Source organism: Chlamydotis macqueenii, chromosome 1, assembly GCF_036417535.1.
Source record: "Chlamydotis macqueenii isolate bChlMac1 chromosome 1, bChlMac1.mat, whole genome shotgun sequence".
Taxonomy (NCBI): domain Eukaryota; kingdom Metazoa; phylum Chordata; class Aves; order Otidiformes; family Otididae; genus Chlamydotis; species Chlamydotis macqueenii.
Genome location: NC_141556.1, coordinates 170,359,646 through 170,378,258, shown reverse-complemented (window position 1 = coordinate 170,378,258; position 18,613 = coordinate 170,359,646). Strand labels below are relative to the sequence as shown.

General features: G+C 35.6%; 1 protein-coding gene across 16 annotated transcripts in view; it reads right to left on the bottom strand.

Moving 5' to 3' along the window:
• The window catches only part of MYCBP2 (MYC binding protein 2), a 197,799-nt gene that overhangs the window by 104,370 nt on the left and 74,816 nt on the right, over positions 1–18,613 (bottom strand). For 14 of the 16 annotated variants that reach the window (XM_086771604.1, XM_086771620.1, XM_086771629.1 and 11 more), the window contains 11 exons: positions 13,572–13,689; positions 11,369–11,573; positions 10,863–11,016; positions 8,234–8,406; positions 7,015–7,140; positions 6,790–6,917; positions 4,928–5,019; positions 3,458–3,592; positions 3,291–3,374; positions 2,195–2,291; positions 119–311 (listed from right to left, as the gene is read on the bottom strand). In XM_086771604.1, coding sequence (XP_086627730.1) covers positions 119–311; positions 2,195–2,291; positions 3,291–3,374; positions 3,458–3,592; positions 4,928–5,019; positions 6,790–6,917; positions 7,015–7,140; positions 8,234–8,406; positions 10,863–11,016; positions 11,369–11,573; positions 13,572–13,689 — 1,505 coding nt within the window. The remainder of the gene's footprint in view (positions 1–118; positions 312–2,194; positions 2,292–3,290; positions 3,375–3,457; positions 3,593–4,927; positions 5,020–6,789; positions 6,918–7,014; positions 7,141–8,233; positions 8,407–10,862; positions 11,017–11,368; positions 11,574–13,571; positions 13,690–18,613) is intronic. The other 2 variants (XM_086771649.1, XM_086771681.1) reach the window with 2 other exon arrangements.

Here is an 18,613-nt window from a genome sequence, read left to right as displayed (position 1 = left end):
ATATGATAAGCAATTTCATCTTATAGCACACCTTACATGAGTACTTAAATCAAATTTTGAATGTCCTGTAGATTATTATTTGCTTATAAACATTAAATAAGTTAATTAAGAGGAATACCTGATATCGGATATATTTCACAGGTGTAGACCCTCAGCAACCTCAGGCAGCAAGTGCCCACAAAACGTAACCTTTCTAAATCTAAAAGAGTAGCAGTGTATTGGAATCCTTTAAGTCCACGAAGTTCTTCAACTCCCAGCACCAGTGTTGTCCAGCTCCAGTGAAGTATGCTCAATAAAGATTCAAAGCATTCCTATTGCAGGGTATGAAGGATACAGAAGACAGATTTTGTGTTAAAAACAGAAAGTGAACTTTCAGCACCAGAATAAGATGAAAAGCAAATAGCACCTATATCCATGTTTATTATGAAAACGTATTTATGTCTGTACATATCTACCATACATACCACACATCTACACATCACATTTACCTGAGAATAAAAGGCACTGAGAACATAGGAAATACTTCCCTGTAATATCATGCTAAAAGCCATTTATAACACGTTATAATATTATGTGTGTTGAAGTCTCAGTTATTTAAGAACTAACAACTGTATTCACTGGTGATACAGATTTTTCAGTAAATTTTACTTGCTTTGTCTGCATACGAATAGTGTAATACCTACTTTTAACAGAATACATTCTTGTCATAACAGTACAGATTTATCAGGGCTCTCTTTGCTTTGTTTTTAAACAGTTACGATCTGCACAATTATGGCAAATATATCACATCTTGAAAGTTCAACAGAAACATGATAATCCAAAAGAAACTTGAGGATTTAAGAAGTTTTGTTGGTCCAAAAATTTGTTTCTATTATTATTAAGCGTGGCTGGTAGTTTCATGAAGTTGTACCTCAGAAGGCATACTAAAAGTATTTGGCATTGAATATCTTCAAGCTGCTGGTACACCTTCCAACTGCAACAATCAAGCTGACTGTTCAAAGTTAGTTACAAAATGCCTAATGCTCCAGGAAGCCAAACTCTCCTCTTGTCCCAGTTCCAATCCATGGTGAGAAATAACAGCAGCAAGATAATGAAGAGAGAGGATGCAATGTGAACTGTTAAAAGCCACAGGAGTTCACAGCTTAATGCAAACATTTTAAAGCAAAGATATATTAAGAGTAGCTATTAGTATGTCCATAATATGATTACTAAAAATGCAAATTGTGTAGATAATACATTTCTAGGAAAAATCTGAACAGAGAAGATCATCTTGATCACTAGAGAATACTGAAGAAATGGAGAATACATAAATGAGAGAAAGCAAGCTGGTTAAGAAAACTGGACTGCGAGTGTCCATATGGAGGCAACGACGTCGATGTAACTATCAGTTGAGAATGCTGACAGTACATGTAATGCAGCATAAAATATAAACCAGGATGGAACTGAAAATAAAATAATCATTGCTTGTAAAAGATAAGGAAGGGACTGTACTTCAAAAACATGAAGATGGAGTTGGCCTTATCCTGCATGATAATTCTGCCTTTCACCTTAATGCAGTGTTCCTCAACATTTAGCTAACCTCCTTGTATGTGAAGAACTGCAGACTAACTTCTATTAATAGTTGCAGTTCACTGTGCCTATTAATACTCCTTACCTCAGCTTATCAAAGTTAAACAAAATTTTATCTGATCCTCAATGTATATGGGTATGCATACGACAGCATCCAAGAGGAAGATGAATCTCATAAATGACTAATTACTAACAGTAATTTAAAAGCCATAGAAGAGAGTATATAGTAAAGCTCCCTCAAAACTCTAAAAAGCCAGCTAATATTAATTTCTTGGCAGGGAGTAAGGCTTGTACATTGAATATAACCAGTAAGTATGAACTCAACCCCACATCCCCTCCAAAAACCCCAAAACCAACTAGCTTTCATATGAAAAGTAAACTAAACTTTGTAAACAAATACATTTCTAGGCTTTCATCCTCAGGTGGATACCAAGCTTAGGTTAGATTTTTAGAAATCTTAAAAAAAAACCAAGTCAAAAATTACCATGTTCTATACATCAGCGTACCTAACTTCTGCTTGATAAAGCAAACAAAAAAAATCATTAGTTATTTCTACATGTACATCTTTCAGTTTTCTAAGTATGGATGAACTTGTAGGAAACAGAAGTTTCTTCATAATACTCACCACTGAGACAGTCCTGGCAAAAGACCTCTTTAAAATATGCACAGGTTCACTGGTTTGCTGTTTTCCTTTGGATGCACTGCCATCACTTGTTGGCAACCTGGAAGAACAATTTAAGAACTGACTGAAAATCTGCACCAAATTTTTACTGTTAGTATTGTTCAAGTGGAACAAAAGTGGAAGAGAAGTTTAAGGTAATTATTCCAAAAATGTTCAATTTTAGCATTATTTACTCCAGTTCCAAATCCTCCTAGACCAGTAATCAAATATCTTGAATTCTGTTGAACCAGCAGAATTGTGACAACTGATAATAATCTTGAGATCTAATTACATATGAAATTACTACACGTATTTACTGTATTTCTTCAGATTACATTTTTAAGACTAGAAATATTATTGCTTAAGGACCACTAGTTTTGCGGAGGTAAAAATATACGTGGAAGTAGAAAAATACAGGCAGCACCTGTTACTGCAACATCTTTCCTTCTATGCCACTCATGGCTCTGCAGTCATGTCCTTCCTTCAGAGGCCCCAAGGCTTGTGTGTCTTTGGCTACAGCCATCTCTTTATAGAAATCACCCAAACGATTAATAGGTTACGCCAAGACTTTATGTGCTTTAGTTAAAATGAAATCTTCCTCTGGAGAGACAGAGGTCTACGGGGACAAAGCTTACCAGCAGAAGTGAGCTGTTTTGTTAAGGGATCGGATCCTGCAAAGAACATTCTTAGAAAGGACATAGCAAGCGAACTGCTATGAAGAAATTCCAAGTTTCAGAATCAATGTGAGGGCAAGGGGGAATATACATACACATACAAAATACTTCTCAACTAGCAAAAAAGTGAAGCACGTTAGATGAAATAATGAGGTTCTACAAAACTAAGTTAAAGTCTCAGAACATAATATATAAAGAATAACTGCAAGAAAAAACTGCAAAGAAGTAAATGTTGCTATAATGGACATATTTTTTCCCCTCATTTTTTCAGACATTGATTTCCTTAGCTTAATATGATAATGTCACAAAATACACGTTTACTTTAATAGAGCTCCTGTTTAAAAAACATGCTAATAAATTGTTCTAAATAGAGGCAAAAATATTACCTGTAGAGTAACTGTGGGATCTGCCCTGCATTAACGTCTGTACCATTATTTGATTTCTTGGAACTTTTAAACTGAAATACAACACTGAAAGAGAAATAATCCAATTATTATTAAAGTAATATTAGATCTCTTCTTTTGCATTAAAAAAATACAGAAAAAAAATATACCCATCATCTGTAGTAATAGAAGCCTGTCCATGAGATCCACAATCACTGCTAGGTCCCGACACTCTTGCCCAGGCTACATACCACCAGCCAGCTTGTAGAAGCACTGGTTCATCAAACATCATTGCATACTTCTCTCTGAGAGAAGAAAATTTTGAAAAAGATATATGTGAATTAGTTTTTAGATTAGTCTTTTAATGATTTACACCCTGATTATAAAAGAAAATTGAAAATCAATGGAATTAAGTTATGAATCTCAAAGTATCTATTTATATTCAAAATGTAAACATATTTTGTTGAAAACCACTGTAGTAATTAAAAAAATAATAATTCAGAAGGATCTAAAAATGCCTCCTAAGACCGACTTGATTTTGCATTTTGAAACAATCAGATATCAAATATCAGAGTAAGGAGAAATTAAGCTAAATTAACACACACAAACCCAATTACATTTAATACATAATATTGCAAGTAAAGTATTAACTATAAAGTATTAATTATATTCTTCTAATTCACTTTCAGAAAATTTTTGTAAATGACAAGAGCTTATACATAAATTCTTAGGAATTACACATGAATATTTAAGAAAGTAATAGAATATATATTTAGGGCTATTGATATATAAGAATTAAACCAAAAAAAATTGTCATGGAGGACTTGAATGTTAAATTATTTCATAACAGGAATGAAAAAGTAGTTAAAAGATAGCTAACCTCATCCATATGCACAAAATCTTTCAAGTAATAACTGCTTGTATACTAATGAGTTGAAGCACAAAAACCTTTATTTTGGTTATGATAAATTCATACTACAGTAAGTTTAATGATGAGTTGTTTAATGTAAATACCCATTTGTGCTTGAAAGCATCGTTTTGACAGAGGTATTCAAAAGAGCTGCTGCAACGTTTTGTCTTGGCTTTTTATCACAGGAATATGAGATTTGACTTTGACTGATAGAAGTGCAAGTGTGAGATGATTTTTCATAGAATCATAGAAGCATTTAAGTTGGAAAATATGTTTAAAATAATCAAGTCCAAACATTAACCTAGAACTGCCACATCCACCACTAAACGATGTTCCTAAGCACCACATCTACACGTCTTTTAAATATCTCCAGAAATGGTGACTCCACCACCTCCCTGGGCAGCCTGTTCCAATGCTTGACAACCCTTTCAGAGAACAATTTTTTTCCTAACATCCAATCTAAACCTCCTCTGTGTAACTTGAGGCCATTTCCTCTCATCCTATTTTTTTACTTGAGAGAAGAGACCAACATCTGATCCTTCTTTTAATTTAGTACCATAATAGCTTGGTGAGGTATTTGGTGTTACACTACTTTGTTTGAGTGTAAGTTTTACATCACTTGCTACAAACATCTAATGATGTAGATCATCTCTGCTGATATATAAAATGATGAAGAAAATAAAAATAAAGATCAAGAAGTAGGCAGAAGTAAGTAAGGAAAACATCTTACCTAGCAGCACAATCATACGCTAAGACATCTGTTTCAGCAAGAAGGTCTCCATCAGTCTCATGGTCTCCCCCATCTGGACCCAATTCAAACAACTGATGGAGTAAGAAAAAAAAGGTAAAAATACATCCTAGGTGTTAGAAACGTCACGATACTGTTTTTTCCTGTCTGGTATTCTGGAAACTGTCTACTACTGTTCTTCCTCCCTCCCAAAAGTAACTCCTCGTTACTATCACCAACAGGCAAATTCTCATGTAGAAGTCGGGATTTGGTTGTATCCTTAACTGTTAAAAAATAGCAATTGACGCTGACCTCCCAGCCTTAAGCTCAGATATACTCTTAAGTGGAGAAACTCCCTATATCTTGTAGACATATCAAATGCACAGCATCTAAAAAAGGCAAAGCTCGGCAGAGCGTGCAGGCTTTCTGTGATAAAATTAAAATCCACTAAAGATATACTCAGCTGGAAAGGGACAGCTTGACTGTTTAGCAGAGCTAGTCAATAGTGTCATAAACAGCTGGTGAGTAGAACAAAAGAGGACAACTTTGGTAAATGAACTTGGGTTTCTTACTCAAGGCAAAAATTATTTCTACATTTTGATTGTTTGAAAAAGGGCAAAAATACATGTCTGAGATTTCTCTTGCAAACATATATTTAATACACAGTTTACCTGTGGTAGGACTGGCAAATCTTATCTTGGGTATAAGCTAATCCTAGACAACCAGAAACAAATTGAAAAAATACTACTAGACTGCTTTCATAGGGTTACTGCCTTTAGTATCTTAACATTAGTCATGTTTTTTGGTTTGGGGTTTTTTTTTTTGTTAAGTTTCTTGGCTTTCCTTAATCATTAACACAATGATTGAGAATTGCAAAACTGGAATAACGTACAACTACTTAATTGGGATCTCCTGTTGTCTTATGCAAATATAACTGCTAAGTATATGCCATTCATTTCCCTAAAACATACCTTAATGACTATTCATCTGAAAACAGAAAAAGAAAACTCAACAACCCACTAATGTCACGTAACAACAATAACATATTCTGAATATACACATCTAATACAAATCTCAGACACACATTAGGTCCTTCCTTTATAATGTCTTTCTGGGAGTTTCTGAAATCCTTATTAAATACAGGAACAGAAGCTACTTATCAGAAACCAGAGCTCTGCTGCCACACCGTGTATTTATGTGAACTTTTTTATCCAAAGTTAGGTTTATTTATTTATTTATTTTAAATCAGCACACATGCTCCAGCCCTTATCATCCTTATGTTTGGCACAGAGTTAAGCATGTTTGATGCCATTCTCTCCCAACTGAACAATCTCACTTTGGAAGCTATCCAGAGAGCAGTCTGAGAAAGAAGTGTCAGGGACAGTGGGAAGTAATGGCTCCGCTGGTACCAAAGGAATTCCAGCTACTGATAAGCACTCTTTTTCTGGTTTTGAGAGGCAGTCCATGTATCCTGACATAGGCTTCTAACTTGAAGCACGTAACATCAATTTTCTGCAGGCGTACCTCTGAGCTTTGTGTAAATAGCTCACAGAACCATTTAACCCACTACCATACCTGCTCAATACACCTGTAAGATAGTATAGCATTTAGTGAAAGTAAGAATGGGCCAATTCTTGACAATTAAGAATAATAATTCTCAGAGCTCTGCTTCATCCACCTTATCTGCATAAGGTTCATTACTTCTCACTAAGGAGCCTTCTAGTCTAGTTCTGTTACTAATGCTATTAATATACAGTAAACCACTCATTCGTCAAGAAATAAAATTAATTATGGTCTTAGATGGCATTTCCAAAGTTCTGATTTTGAGACATAAATGCTGTCTAAAACAAAACCAAAACACTTACCTTTATTTTAGCAGTGTATTCACCCCTACCTCCAAAAAGACCAAGACCACCTAACAAAATATCTGTATCAGCACAGAAACGGATAGCTTCTACTGAGTGGGCTGAATAACCCCAGCCTCCTCCATGACCTGCAGAAAAAAACCAACAAAAATACAGGTAATCTATCGCAGTCTTTTATCCTTCAAGCCCGATCGGTTTGTGCTATAAAGTTTACTGTGTACATACTTTCAAATCTGTTAACAACACTATAGTCTTCTTTAGAATAAACTTTCATTACTGCTTGAGTCTCCTCTTCTGTATTTGCTACACCCATTTTTAAGTCCTGCATAGCAGCCAAAGTATCAAGACAACCTAAAAGAAAGCAAACCCAAAAAGAATTCAAAATTTCTTACTGTTGATTATAATCAGTGAGATGGAAATGAATACTAGTTTAAAAGATCAAAGTAATCTAACCGTTTTGTTCCTAAACCACACACGTTACCAATTACTGTTATAGCTTTGATTAGGTCAGGGGTCATTGCTGTAGAATCTCAAGGTTCACTATGGAAGATCAAATTCATTTAATTTATTCATTTTCCAGAATAACAAAAAAATGTGATTAAATCTACTTTGCACCTTTTCCAATGGTAAATAAATTGCCAGCGACACTTTCATTTTTTTTTCCCTTTTACATTTCTCATATTGCCAAAAAATAATTGAAGTAGTAACTGAATAAAAGGCATTTTGCTTCATATCCATGGATATCTAACGTCTTATTCTGACTCGGACAAAAGAGTACTGTTCAAATTAAAATTTATCACATCTCTAACACACAATGAAGGTAGCAGGAGAAGGAACTGAGTGCTCATCATAATCAGAAAGCAAGTGAGTTAAAATAACTTCCACAGCTGTGCTTTGAAGCACTTGGGTATGTTGCATATGGCCAGTTTATACATTAACACAGTGGGATTATTTTTTGTTTTGGCAGGCTTTTTAGACAACAGGAAAGCAACTATTATTCTTAGTGTCTCATTATACAAAACTGCTAAGAATAAATTTCAATTTTAGATACTGCATTTGCTTTAACATAAAAATAGCTTATTTAAGGGCACTTTTTTTCCTGTCTTTTGGAGACTCCAGATTAACTTAACACCACCGATTTTATTCTGCAAACTGTTCAAAAAGATCATCTAGGAAAGTCTGTTACGTTATTATGCTGACCTCTAATAGCAGGTTCCATCAGAACACTAAAATCCTTTAGCATCATTAAGATGGCAGAAAAGTATTGTGTTTAAAATAAATGCACAGTAGCCACATCATAACTGTTAAGAGCAATGGTGAAAGATTACGAAGTAAAATTTTAACTCAAAAAAAAGTCAGAAAGCAGTCATGATTGCAATTAATCCATACATTAAGTAATGGTTATTTCATCTAAGCTTCTGACCCATCAACTATAAATATATACCTAAAATGTGCAAAGCTGCATGAGATCTGGTGGTTAGAGCTTTGGAACCTGTTGGTAGAGCAAGTTCTGGACTCAAAATACTACACCGGGACTGCATATCTGGAGCTGAGGGAAGTCTGGAATCAGCAACTACTGCATTGTAACTCCACAGTTCCCTAGCATTTGGTCGAAACCTAGAACAAGACAAAACGCAGTAAGAAAACCCTTTCACCTACTAAAAAAAATACAAAAATCTAACCGATAATTAAATTTTATAAGCTACCTAATGTGAAATATAGATCTGCTAGTACAGTCTCTTAAAACTGAACATCATTACATCAAGTACAAACACATTTTACTAGCTTAACACACTAGCAAATGGAAAGATACCAAACATTGGGTTTACAAATTTCAGAATGTTAGACACTTTTTCAAAGCTAATAAATACAAAAATGGTATACTCTATTAAGAAGCATGAAGTAACTAGTAAAGCACTAGATATGAAGGGAGATGTGCTCAATAATGACAAAGATGCCAAATCAAAGTAAAAGGGTTACTCACCTTCAAACAAGAATAAAAAGATCTTGAGCAATCCAACATTTTTTGTTTGGGCTTTTTTTAAATAGATAACACCACCTTATGAGTTTTAAAGGATTATAGAAAAGGGCAGCATAAACAAGGGAATACAAAGACCTTCTATACTATAGATTAATACGGATAAAAAGAAAATGAAAAAAAAAAAAATGAAGTCTTTGATATCACTATGGAAAAGGAAGAAACAGTTTAAAGACATAGGCCTATAAGAGTGTTCTGAATAAGCCCAAAAGGAATTTTCACTTGATACACCGTTCTAAAAATCCAAATGGGGCTGGGATGGTCTAAGCTAATGGAGAAAGAAATCGTTTTAACTAAAAATATTATAGGATATCATACGTATTCAGGATTTCAATGAGTTAGCAACGTGGAAGCTTATACACACACACATATACATATGAAATTATTTAACCACTTGAATTTCACTACTCATTGAAAAAATTAAGTCACAAAGTTGTGAAGAAAACCTTAAATCTAAGCAATCAAGAATGCTGTCTCTATACAGAGAAACTGCCCCCTTCATTTAAATAGACATGAATAAAAATGCCCAGGAAAAATAATTAATATACCAAATACTTTACTACTAATAGGCATATTCATTACCATATCTCTTATTTAGATTGTTTTAATATTTTCTATTAAATAAAAATGGGATACAGCACAGAAACAAATCTGCACAGACTGCAAGAACCTATTCTTCAGTTAAGTATTTAAGCTCTAGATTTAGTTCTACAGTCCCCAAAATGTTGCAAGACAATAAAACACCTCAATCTATGTTTACCCATAATAAAATCTTTAACATGTGACTTTGAACTTCGTCAAGCTGAATAATCATTTTAGTGTGGTACACCAAGCTGAGTGTCACCACCTTTTGTCCCTGAGACTTGCTACCTTCCCATGGCCATCAATAACCGTACTTTTCATAATTTGAGCCCTTGAGTGTATTTTAATCATGCTGATAACATCATGACCAAGAGCTTTAAGGGATATGGGTGCTACTCTTCCTTACCTCAAAACTAAGTATAATTTAAGAACTAACTGGTACCTAGCTAATGAGATTCAAACAACCTAGGAATGTGCAAATGCAGGACCACAGCCATCCAAGGAACTTCAGATGTCATAAAGGAACATGCCTAGCAAATATGTATGCTTCAATATTAAGTGGCTATTAAGCTCTTGAATTTCAATTCTGGATTAAGACATCCAAAGTAGGATGCAGGTAGCTTACGGACACAATGATCGTTTAAAGATATGATCCTGCATGATACTATCTATTCCAGATTAATGTAGACAAGCTGGTTCCCTGCTTTATTCTAAGTGATTATACTTGTTTTGCCTAAGTCTTCAACAGTTTAAACATCATCCATTACTCACACTCAGATGACAGTTCAGATTTCTCTCCCAAGTCCTGACTAATATAGCTTTTAAATCATTATAGAATTGTTCCAAAGCAGAATCGTAACAACCAAGAGCTTACGATCTACATCTGCCCAAAGACTCCACTGAAAGCAACCATCTCCAAAGACTGTGAAATAAATACAACTGTAGTTTTAATGTCTATGCCATCTAAATAAGTGCCTTTATTTCGACCTCCCAAAACATCAGGACTGAAAAGAATACTATTACTCCAGCCCTTCTGTTCGAGTCTTAACCACTAATGCAGGAGAGAAGGATGAAGATCTAAGACACATGGTTGTGGAAGCTGGGTATGGCAAGAAAATTACTCAGTAAACTGTTAAGTAGATGGAGGAAAGTAAGGGAAAAATAAAAAGAGTAAGCAAGCAGAACAGATTGGGGTCCCCCAAACATCTTGAGACTGGAATGAGAATGATGAAAAAAAATAAAAGAAATTTAAAAAAAAAAAAAAAATCAGGGAGGGAAGATGCTTGTTTTGGCCTTACTTGAACAAATCATCCAAAAAATATCAAAAAGATACATGGAAGACTAAAAATTGTTTTTCATTTACTAGGGAAATCAGTATAGTCAAATCTCCAGTCCCAAAATATTTTTTTTAAATTTCTATATTACAACTTCAATAGCTATAATCCACACTTGCCTCCAAATAACATCATAGACAGGATCCAGACACACACCAGAACCTTGAAGGTCTTCCTGCTCAGAATCATTGAATGTTTTGCAACTGCCATCTACTTTGTTTATCAGAAGACATTTAAAAGGAGGAGGTTCTGATATTGAAGCTGGTACCAAACCTAAGTCAGGGAGCAAAAAGAGCAGAAAAAATCATTAAAACTCCACTCATTACGTGGTATTTTCTATGCATGCAGCTTTAATGTACTAGGGAACACGAGATATACTGCTACAGCAAAAAAAAAACTGTAGTAAGATTTAAGTGCACAAAGAGTTTAGACTTTTACATTCTTAATAAAATTAATTTCTAAAGGACCTAGGACAACCATGTGCAGCATAACTAGAAAGTAAAAATATTTTCATTCCCTCCATTGACATTTTTGATTTGTTGGCTCCTCAACTTATCACATGACTGAAGATATTTTTTCTCCAATACTGCTATAGGCATTTAAAATATTATAAAAGAGTTCTTGCCTATTATATGCCTGCTTGCAAATATCTCTGATGTAGCAAGCACATGAGAATTAATGAGAGCTTCATCTATCCGGAGGAAAGTCTGGTCTCCACTTGCTCCAATCCACGTTGCTTTGCGCCCGTACTTAGATCCTATATTAGGCATAGGTGCTGGTTTTGCATTCCAGTAGGGCATATCCAGAATTGGTCTACCAAGCTGACCTTTCTATAGAGAGAACCCAAGAATTCATAAGTAACAGTAGAACAAAGATGAACAAGTTACTTCTATAGTTCCAACATAAAACATTAATAATCTAGAAGAGATAGCTTACCACAAAATTACCTTCGAAAAGTAACAGCTACTTTAAGTGAAGCTTTACACATTTAAATACAAGGAACAATTTATTGACAGATACTGTCTTCCCTATTCAGTTAGGTTTTGGAGTAAATGTTTTTTAATGCAACTCAAATGCTCCATGATGGATAACTCTCCCTTCCATCTTCAGAACCAGATATAAAAGCATTTATTTTCCTTCAATACTTAATATCTGAGTAACTTCAGTGCTAAACAAGGAGTGAATTAATATGAGAAAAGAATAATAAACCTACATTCAGATTCAAATAGTCTAAATTCCACTCAGTTCTGAACTTATATGGACTGTGAGTCTTACAGAGCAAATACCTCTTAAAAGTACCTAGAAATCAATTAGCACATCAAAATTGACATACAAAGAACATAAAGTGCCTAAGCAAGCACCTCTGCATAGCCTCATTAACAACCTGACCCGGAGATCCAAAGCCTTATCTCCTATGTACAACTAGTTATGGAGAGATGGATGAACAGTTCTTACACTGTACCTATGTATGTAGTAAGAACTACTGTGATAAACCTGTTCAGACTCCATCACTCAGGCCAAGAAAATTCATTGCAGACTAATGACGTCAAGGTAAATTTTTATTTTAAATTGTAAGGGAGAAGAAACACACATATACAGGAAATGTAGCACGTTACTCATCTCTCTGTCGGCACAACACTGCATGTCAGTAAACCTAGTGAAGACATTTTCAAGAAACATGCTTGCTTTTGAGCTTGTCTTGGCTTTATGAGGCTTTCAACAAACTTGCAAGCATTACAATATTAAAACCAAACACATAGAACAGGTGGTCTAAATATAGTCAAAATTTGTTTATTCTTTTAGAAAAAGAAAAAACCTCAGTCAATACATAGGCTTTTAAATCCTATTTCTGAGAGTGAATTTGTCTTTTCAAGGAATAAGTTTCACTGTAAGTTTATGAAAAGAAACTTTTGTGTCCAAGTCACTTTTGACAAAAACATGGACACCAAAGCTCTTATTTGAAGTCTGAAAAAAATGAAAATATTACCTAATGTAAGAGCCATCTTGTGGTACACTTAATTCGAAACATGATTTTCCAATTTTAAAATTTGTGTCTTCAACTTTTTTACTTTTTGTAAAAAGACAGATTTCAAAAGGTGCGATTTCTCTTTGGTTGTTTGGCAGTAGATAGTTTTTAAAGCATATAAAAATAGCTCAGTACCTAGACAGTAGCTTTTGCTGAAAGGACATTAGTGGGAAAGCATCAACAACAGACGACTCTGGAGAGATTGCAGTGAGGGAGTATTTGCAAATACAGGGAGGCAAAAAGGCCTACAGTCAGGATGAAGGGAAACTAAACAACATTGAAGAGCTTATTCAGTGAATATAAGAATGGATTTCACACGCACAAAGGAGAATATATGCCATACGGATACAGAAGAAGAGTACCGGAGTTATGCTGTGTTACACTGAGCAATAATCTCCCCTCAAGTGTAAGCATAACTTCTTCAACTCATTGGCATTTCTATGAAAGAAAACAGGACACTTATTTTTTCTAATGAATGTGGACAGACAGGTAAGAGTATGTAACAGATACTTATTTGCAAACAAGCTTGCAACAACAGAGTTCGAGAAAACTGGTACATCTTCTAAAATAGGACAATTTAAAATCATTATGTTCATTAAATTATAAAAACCACCAAGAATTTCCAGCACCATGCTTTTCTGAGCACAACAATATTAGAGGCCATAGTTTTAAATGTAACAGACAAAAGACAGGCAGAAGTCATGAGTAGTTCTATAAAAGCAAGTAGAAGCAAACAGTTTTGAAAGGTACTGGAACAACACATTAACTACTAGCTTATTCTCGTAAGTAAATATTTCCTTACTGAGAAACTTCCAAATGTGAAAACCTGGCCATCCATTAAGAGAATAGCTGTATGGTTGCTCCCAGCAGTAACTTGTGTACTTGGACCTGGTAATGCTTGCACCAAAGTGGGACATCCCCTATATCAAAATAAATTAATTTTGTATCAATACATGGTTATGCAATATTTAACACATACATTAGTATTATGAGGATTTCAATCCCTGTGACATACATTCACTATGTTCATATACCTTATGGAACCAGAGCCAAGCAATATCTTGCATATTAAACGAACAGAGGCTTGACAGACTGTGTCAGATATTTAAGTTTATGCCCTCTTGTTACAGGGAATCAGATCAAGTACCTTCTCTTCAATTAAACTCAGAAATCAGCACAGAATAAAAATGGTTAACTTAACATATAATTGTAGGATTACATTAATGTTAATGTAGTTATACTAATAATATATGTGTATGTATGTTAAACATATTGCAGTGAACTGTAGCAGTAAAAAAATTCTGTAGTGAGGACGCTGGTTAAGCACTTAAAATTGTTTGCATTATGAAGCAATCAAAGCCTTATGTGGTTGGTACCCTAGTGCAATTGCCAGAAGCAATACTGATATGGCCCTCCCAAGATCATTGCCTAGGGAATAATAAAAGAAAGAGAAGGTCTACCCACCTCCATCAGCTTTCTAATGGAGAGAAAGACATTAAAAAACTGCTCTCCATCAAATTCAGACTCAAGGAAGAAGAAACCTCTCCAAACCTTTTTAAAGAATTATCTGAAAATGTTGAATCCATGTGCCTCTCAAATATGGATAGGTGTAAGAAAATAAATTTCCAATTCCAGTAAAAGTGAAGGGAAAAAAAATGGTATGTTCAAGAAGCAAAGAAATAAAACTTGAAGTGATGATTATAATAGAAATACCAGTAAATATAAAAAGAAAGTAGTATGAGATACTAAAACTAAATTTTTTATCTCAATCTTAACAAAGTGAATATAAGCCTACTCATATCAGTCCTTGAATTCCATAATGAATGTCTACCTAGACTTCAAGTTTATTGTGGATTTAGAAAGACCATGAATTTGAAAAATAAGTTACTCCCAAATAACTCTGTTTGGGAACTCTGACCCCAAAGAACTGCAGTACTATTTCAACTTACTTTCAAACACATACTTTCAAAGGTAGGTTAATCTAAAATAAGAACAGGTTGTCTTACGCTGGAATGAAAAAAGAATGTCAGCCCACGGTTAGCTAGCGATTGTTTAGCAGCTGATGTGCAAAAAGATGGGTTATCTGCATGCTATGGTTTTCGCTGAATTGCAGGTAAAACAAAAGTCAAGAAAGTAGGAGGAAGAAGAGGCATCGTGTTCAGTAGGGAAAGGGAAGATGGGAAGATGTGAATATATGGAAACCTGGAACAGAGAAACACAGCACGAAGACAGGTTGATAACCTGAAGAGGGAACACAGGTACACAGAAAGAAATTACTCCTTTATGGTAAACGTAGCTTCCAGTAGGTGACTCCAGTGGAGATGGAGAGACTGAAGGGCAGCATAAATTTCCTAGAGGATGCACAACATGACATTCACAAACTTAGAAGCCTTTGTTGGTCTACAGGCACATGGGTTTGGACACCAGTAACACTATACGCAGACACACAGAGCAAAGTCTAGTAGCACCAATGATGAAACATTTCAAAAGCAGAAGAAACATTACATTTGCCTCCCATTAACTTTAAGAAAGCTCAAAAAGGCACGGAAGTAGAAACAAAATGTAATTAATAACTAATCCAAAAGCATCCTTGTTAAAGGAAAATATTTTGATTCAAGTTTTTTTTTCTCTCTCTCAAAATTATGAGAGCTGCAAGAATTATCAATCCTGTGCTTTAAAAAAAAAAGTGAATGTTTCATCTATGTGATGCAAAAAAGCTCAGCTATTACCAGCAAAACTATTTATCTTTCTGTTTTGACAACTGAATTAATCAGCAATATTATCTGAACACTGTCTTTGATACTCCCTTGTCAGCAGTAGAGCAAAACCAGACAAGTAACTAATGTAGAGAAATGTAATGTGTTATCCTCTTAACTAGCTCTTTTATTAAGATCACCCAGCTTTTGGAATGGCCAACTACCGTGTATCAACTAAAGAAATTAACAGGAAAAAGCTTAAGACACTTAAATATGTCAAAAAAATAAAACAAAACTACAGAAAAATAGTTTTCACTTCATAAAAGGAGGAAGGATTTGGAAAAATACAGTAAGTCAGTTTGACTGGCACAAATGGAATTTAAAACCCATGATACTATTGAGTATTTCCCTATCCCTCTTAAACTCAACACAGAAAAGCTCAGCATAGACACTTAAGAGTCTAAAAGACTCTTTGGACACAGTTTTGACAACTAGGGTTCCTCCATTCAAATGGGAGAAAGGAAAAAATATTCCTCTTCAACAGAGTTGAAGGATACATTGGTGTCAAACTCAGATTATTTGGCTTCTGGATATGACACAGGTACTTGACATAGGTCAACAACAAAAGACCAACCTCAACTATACAGAAAGTAACCTGAGATCTCTTGGGAAAATGTAAGATTGGCGAATGAAAAGCAGTGGACATACATGCATCAGCTACTCAAGATCCTGAGGAAGGTCCAAATGCATTTTGGCTGTCCATACCAAAACCCTCTTCTATCCTGAAGAGTAAGCATTTGCGGGAGCAGATGTGATCTTTGAAAACTCGTCCTGCGTTAACTGTTCTAACAATCGCTGTCCATGGTACTTATCTAGCCACCAGCTGGCTGCCCGGTCCACTAAGCCGTCACTTGGGGCAGCTGACCGTGGTGCTGTAAATTCAGGTTCACCATGGGCTGTTGCTGTTTAATGAGTAAAAGGACACCAGTAGTAACCTCTGTCAGTTGCAGGCACAGTTGGACAGTATGGAGTTAAAAAGAAAACGAAGAATTTTAGATTTTAGAAGTAACTGGAAGTTTGATGAAGTAAAATGATCAGACAACACACCTAGAAACACGGTCTTATCAAAGAGAGATGATGGAACACATTTTTATCGTAGAGATATTAATCCTCTATGCTTTGTCTTCAAACAGAACATAGCTGAATGTCCACGGAAAGTCCGCTCAGCTTTCTCCCTTGTTATTGTTGGACTTTTGGAAGCAAAATCACATCAGGATTGTCTCACTTCAATTATTCGGTTTCTGGAGCTTGACTGCCAGATCATCTTGCTGACATAGTGCTATAGTCAACAGTTTGTACAAGAAATGCAGGCAAATTTTGAACAATAACAGAAAGATCGATCCTGAAGCTTTAAGTCTCAGCTTCCTGAGAGAAACATCAGCAATAAACAGGCCTTTGCTTACCTCAATACAAGACATGCTATTTCTCACCAAGACTAGATACTGCAAAGCATTTCTTGCTTCCACTGAGTTTCTATCCACCAGCATCTAATCTAAGGAAAATACAAGCAGAGACTGCCAAATCCTTCATGTAGCGACTAGCTCATCAATATCTGCCATTGTGGACTTTACAACAGCGAGTCTATGCAGGCTAGTTTAACAGCTCCAGCATACTGATGGAAAAAACGTCCTCCCAGAAACCAGATTACTTGCATTAAGTGGTCCATCTGTGAATGGCTCAAGTCTTCGCTGGAGAAAAAAATAACATCACCTCATGGATATGTCATTTCAGTTCTATTAATGGTTTATTGAGAATCACATTGTCCTGTTCATCTGCCATTTTGTTTGCCTGTATGCATAAATAGTAGTGTGAAGTCCTTCTGGGGCATGTAATATGCCTTATTCCTACTAAAGAAGGAGGAAGACTTTGTGGTGTTTACCATACTCTAATAGAACAGTCCAGAATCCTCTTAACTAAGGAGCAAGACGTGTCTGGACAGATGCACAGAAATCAAAATAGTTAAGCATTTTCAAGATTTTTTAAAATTTAGTCTCACTACTACATCTTTACACTGCAAGACTGAAAGGATAAGTCACCCATCGCTGCCCAGGAACTTCCATCATTGCTGCACTGGCAATGAAGACAGTTCACTGAGAAGAAAATGAGAGTTCCTGCATTCTCCCTAATACTTGTTTTCATGGGCCCCCATAGATATACTAGCTAGGCTGCCCAAGAACTACTTCCTTTTTTTTTTTCCTTCCACCTCTCTCTCCCCTAGAAACACAGCCAAGTATCACTTCCTGGATTCAGATGATGGTCTTCCTGAGGTCAATACAGGCAATGTGACACACTGCATGACTGACATACCACTGACCTGGCTGGAGCTGGCCATCTGAACACCACTGCGTCCCAACTGAGGTGGAACTCTGCATAAGGACTCCCTGTTTCCTTCTCTGAGTCCCTTACTGTGAGGACAGATCTCTACTTAAAGCTGGAAAAAGAAGTACATCAGTGAGGAAATTACCATTTGAATGATGGTGCTAAACAGCAATATAGTACTACAGCCAGTTCTCATGCACAGGACATACTCCAAATTTCTTCAAGACTTTTTTTCAGACACTGTCTAGGGTCTGTTGTAGAATGATACCAAGATCAGTGCCAAGTCGCTTGTACCTCCTCAGCTTCTAGGCCTGGTCAAGCACTATCCTTTGGCACAAGATGTTTCATGTTCTCTTCTAGGATCTCACTTGGAATTACACTTCCATCCAGTTTCTGTCTAAATAAGCAATAGATGTGGAGTTCACCACCTGAAATACTGATAAATACAGCAGATAGTCCTGATACCTTCAGAAAAGCCAAGTGACTTCATCAAAGTTGGAAATAGGAGACAGTAAGTTACCAGTACAAATGCCACTGCTGTTCGTATCTCTTCAGTCTTTAAGACAGAAACTAGCCTTATTCTAGTAGTGACTTGAATTGCCAGCTAACAGTTGTAGCTTGGAACAAGTATCCGAGAATTTCGAGGAACGAAAAAACAGAGTACTTGTCTGCAGGCAGAAACACAGACTGCATTCACTAGTCCAATGCAAACTGCATAGAGGTAACACTTTAAAGACTGCCATTAGGCACAGCAGTCAGTGCAAAGTAA